General features: G+C 54.4%; 1 protein-coding gene across 1 annotated transcript in view; it reads left to right on the top strand.

The window, feature by feature from the left end:
- PTSG_02615 (uncharacterized protein) overlaps positions 1-2,390 on the top strand; it is a 2,611-nt gene extending 221 nt beyond the window's left edge. Inside the window, exons 2-10 of the mRNA XM_004996055.1 lie at positions 50-100; positions 222-271; positions 414-502; positions 650-702; positions 875-944; positions 1,180-1,234; positions 1,442-1,583; positions 1,761-1,835; positions 2,058-2,390. Of these exons, the coding sequence (XP_004996112.1) occupies positions 50-100; positions 222-271; positions 414-502; positions 650-702; positions 875-944; positions 1,180-1,234; positions 1,442-1,583; positions 1,761-1,835; positions 2,058-2,156 (684 nt within the window). The 3' untranslated portion in view covers positions 2,157-2,390. The remainder of the gene's footprint in view (positions 1-49; positions 101-221; positions 272-413; positions 503-649; positions 703-874; positions 945-1,179; positions 1,235-1,441; positions 1,584-1,760; positions 1,836-2,057) is intronic.
- Positions 2,391-2,500: the final 110 nt, after the last annotated feature.

The raw sequence follows: 2,500 nt of genomic DNA, 5'->3' as shown, positions 1-2,500 counted from the left end.
ACGTGCCCATCGCATCGCTTGCGCACGCATGCTACCGATCTGATTGCAGGCCGAAGCGCAGGCGCTTGGGGAGAAATCCAAACAAGAACAGGCACAAGAGGTGAGCGTGCGCGTGGACGTGTGCTTGCTTGCTGCTGTTCATGCTTTGCATGGCGCACACTCACACACGCGGTGCGCTCGCTCACCCGACACATGCGCCTTTGCACGGCTGTGATGAGCAGATGCACAAGCAACTCGGGATCTTCAAGGAAAACCTAGAGGAGTTTGCCAGGTGAGTGTGCACATTCGGTCTGCACAGCATGGCTTGCGTTGCCTCCTTTGCGTCTTGCTTGCAGTGCCTTGCTTGCACCACCCTGTTTACAACATTTCACACTGCTGACTTGTTCCTCCCTTTTTGCCACTTGCATTGACAGGAAGTACAAGAAGGAAATCAAGCGAAGCCCGGACTTTCGTGGCGACTTTCAGCGCATGTGTCATCAAATTGGCGTCGATCCCCTCGCATGTACGTGTGATGTGTTGTGTTGTGTGTGTGTGTGTGTGATTTGCATGCTGCCTTCTACTCCCTGCTCACTCATGCACACACTCACTCACTCACGCACACCCACTCACGCACACTCTCTGTGTCTTGTGCGTGTGTGTGAATTTGCAGCGAACAAGGGCTTCTGGAGCCAGCTGCTGGGCGTCGGTGACTTTTACTATGAGGTGCAGCCATCACCGCTACTTTGTTTGCACATCCACGAAACCGCCGACCGCCATCATCGCACACGCACTTGTCATCATGACTTTCGTCGTCACCGTTGTCACCACCACCATCGCATCCCCTCATTATTGTACGCTGCTCTGCATTGCGCGTTTGGTTGCATGTCGCCAACAGCTCGGCGTGCAGGTGGTGGAGGCGTGCATGGCCACGCGCGGTCTCAACGGCGGCGTCATCGACATTGCCGGTGTGTGTGTGTGTGTGTGTGTGTGTGTGTGCATGTGTGTGTGCATGTGCATGTGTGTGTGTGCATGTGTGTGTGCATGTGTGTGTGTGTACATGTGTGTGTGTGCATGTGTGTGTGCATCTCTCTCTCTCTCTGTTGAAGGTAGATTCAGTTGCTTTTCCTCCTTCCCTGTTTATCCCTCATGCCGCATGTTCCGACATTACCACGTCGCCATATCCCCGTTTGTGTTCTACAGAGCTGTTGAATGCGGTGAACACAAGAAGGGGCTCACACGTGCAGCGCGTGGCGACGTAAGTTGAACAGTTCACGCTGGCAGGCGCTGTTTTGAATTGGTGGTCTCTGTATACAGGCAACCCACTTACATCAATTGTGTCCTCTGCTAGGGCCTTCTCTCTGTGTCTCTCTGTCTGTGTCTACCTTATACACACACAACCACAACCACACACACACACACGCACGCACACACGCACACGCACACACGCACACATATCACACAGTGGGGATGTTGAGGAGGCGGTTGCACGGCTGCAGGTGCTTGGAAGCGGATTCCGGGTGGTCAAGGTCGACAACAGGCGCGTGGTGGTGTCGCAGCCAAAGGAACTCAACGCAGACCACATGGCAATCTTCAACCGCGCAAAGGTTGGCTGTGCTGTTGTTGTCGTGCAGTCGTGGCGGTGATGTGCTGTCGTGATTGGCGGTGATGCAATGAGGGAGAGAGAAATCGATGCGTGGGTATGATGGCGTGCGGATATGTTCTGACGCAAGCACGCAGACTCATGCACGCACACGCGCACACATATGAATGCATATTGATAGGACTGTGGATATGTGACGGCGGAGGCGCTGTGTGCGGATCTTAAATGGACAAACGACCGGGCACAGACCGCGCTGGTGAGGCACTACACGCGTACACATACATTCACATGCATGTTTATACGCTTTCAGGTGTTGTGACCGTCACCGAGACACGGCCGACTTACACTGAACACACACACACACACACACACACACACACACACACACACACACACACACACACACACACACACACACACACACACACACACACACACACACACACACACACACACACACACACACACACACACACAGGGGGAGCTGGTACAGCGGGGAGTGGCGTGGGTGGACGAGCAGGCGGCGCCGCACGAGTACTGGGTACCGGGACTCATGGCCGGGTCATCGCAGATGTAGACCCTTGAGGGTGGTGATGGTGGTGTGTGTGTGTGTGTGTGTGGAGATGAGGGGGGGGGGCGGAGGTAGTCGATGCCATGTTTGATTGTTGTGATTGGGGTTATTGGCTTGATGCTGATGCTATGTTACGCACTGAACTTTGGTCGCTCGCTGGCTTGCGCGTACATGTTTGGATGGACCTCTGTGCTTTGGGTTTGCCTTGGGTTACCGACCATAAAGTTATTCTCGCCTGGCAGAGACGAGGAGGGGGAGAGAGAGTGGAAAAGAGAGAGAGAGAGAGAGAGAGAGAGAGAGAGAGTGTGTGTGTGTGTGTGTGTGTGTGTGTGTGTGTGTGTGTGTGTGTG

Source organism: Salpingoeca rosetta (genome assembly GCF_000188695.1).
Source record: "Salpingoeca rosetta unplaced genomic scaffold supercont1.6, whole genome shotgun sequence".
In the NCBI taxonomy this organism is placed as follows: Eukaryota; class Choanoflagellata; order Craspedida; family Salpingoecidae; genus Salpingoeca; species Salpingoeca rosetta.
The sequence above is the reverse complement of the archived record's forward strand: the minus strand, read 5'-3'. Positions and strand labels throughout refer to the sequence as shown.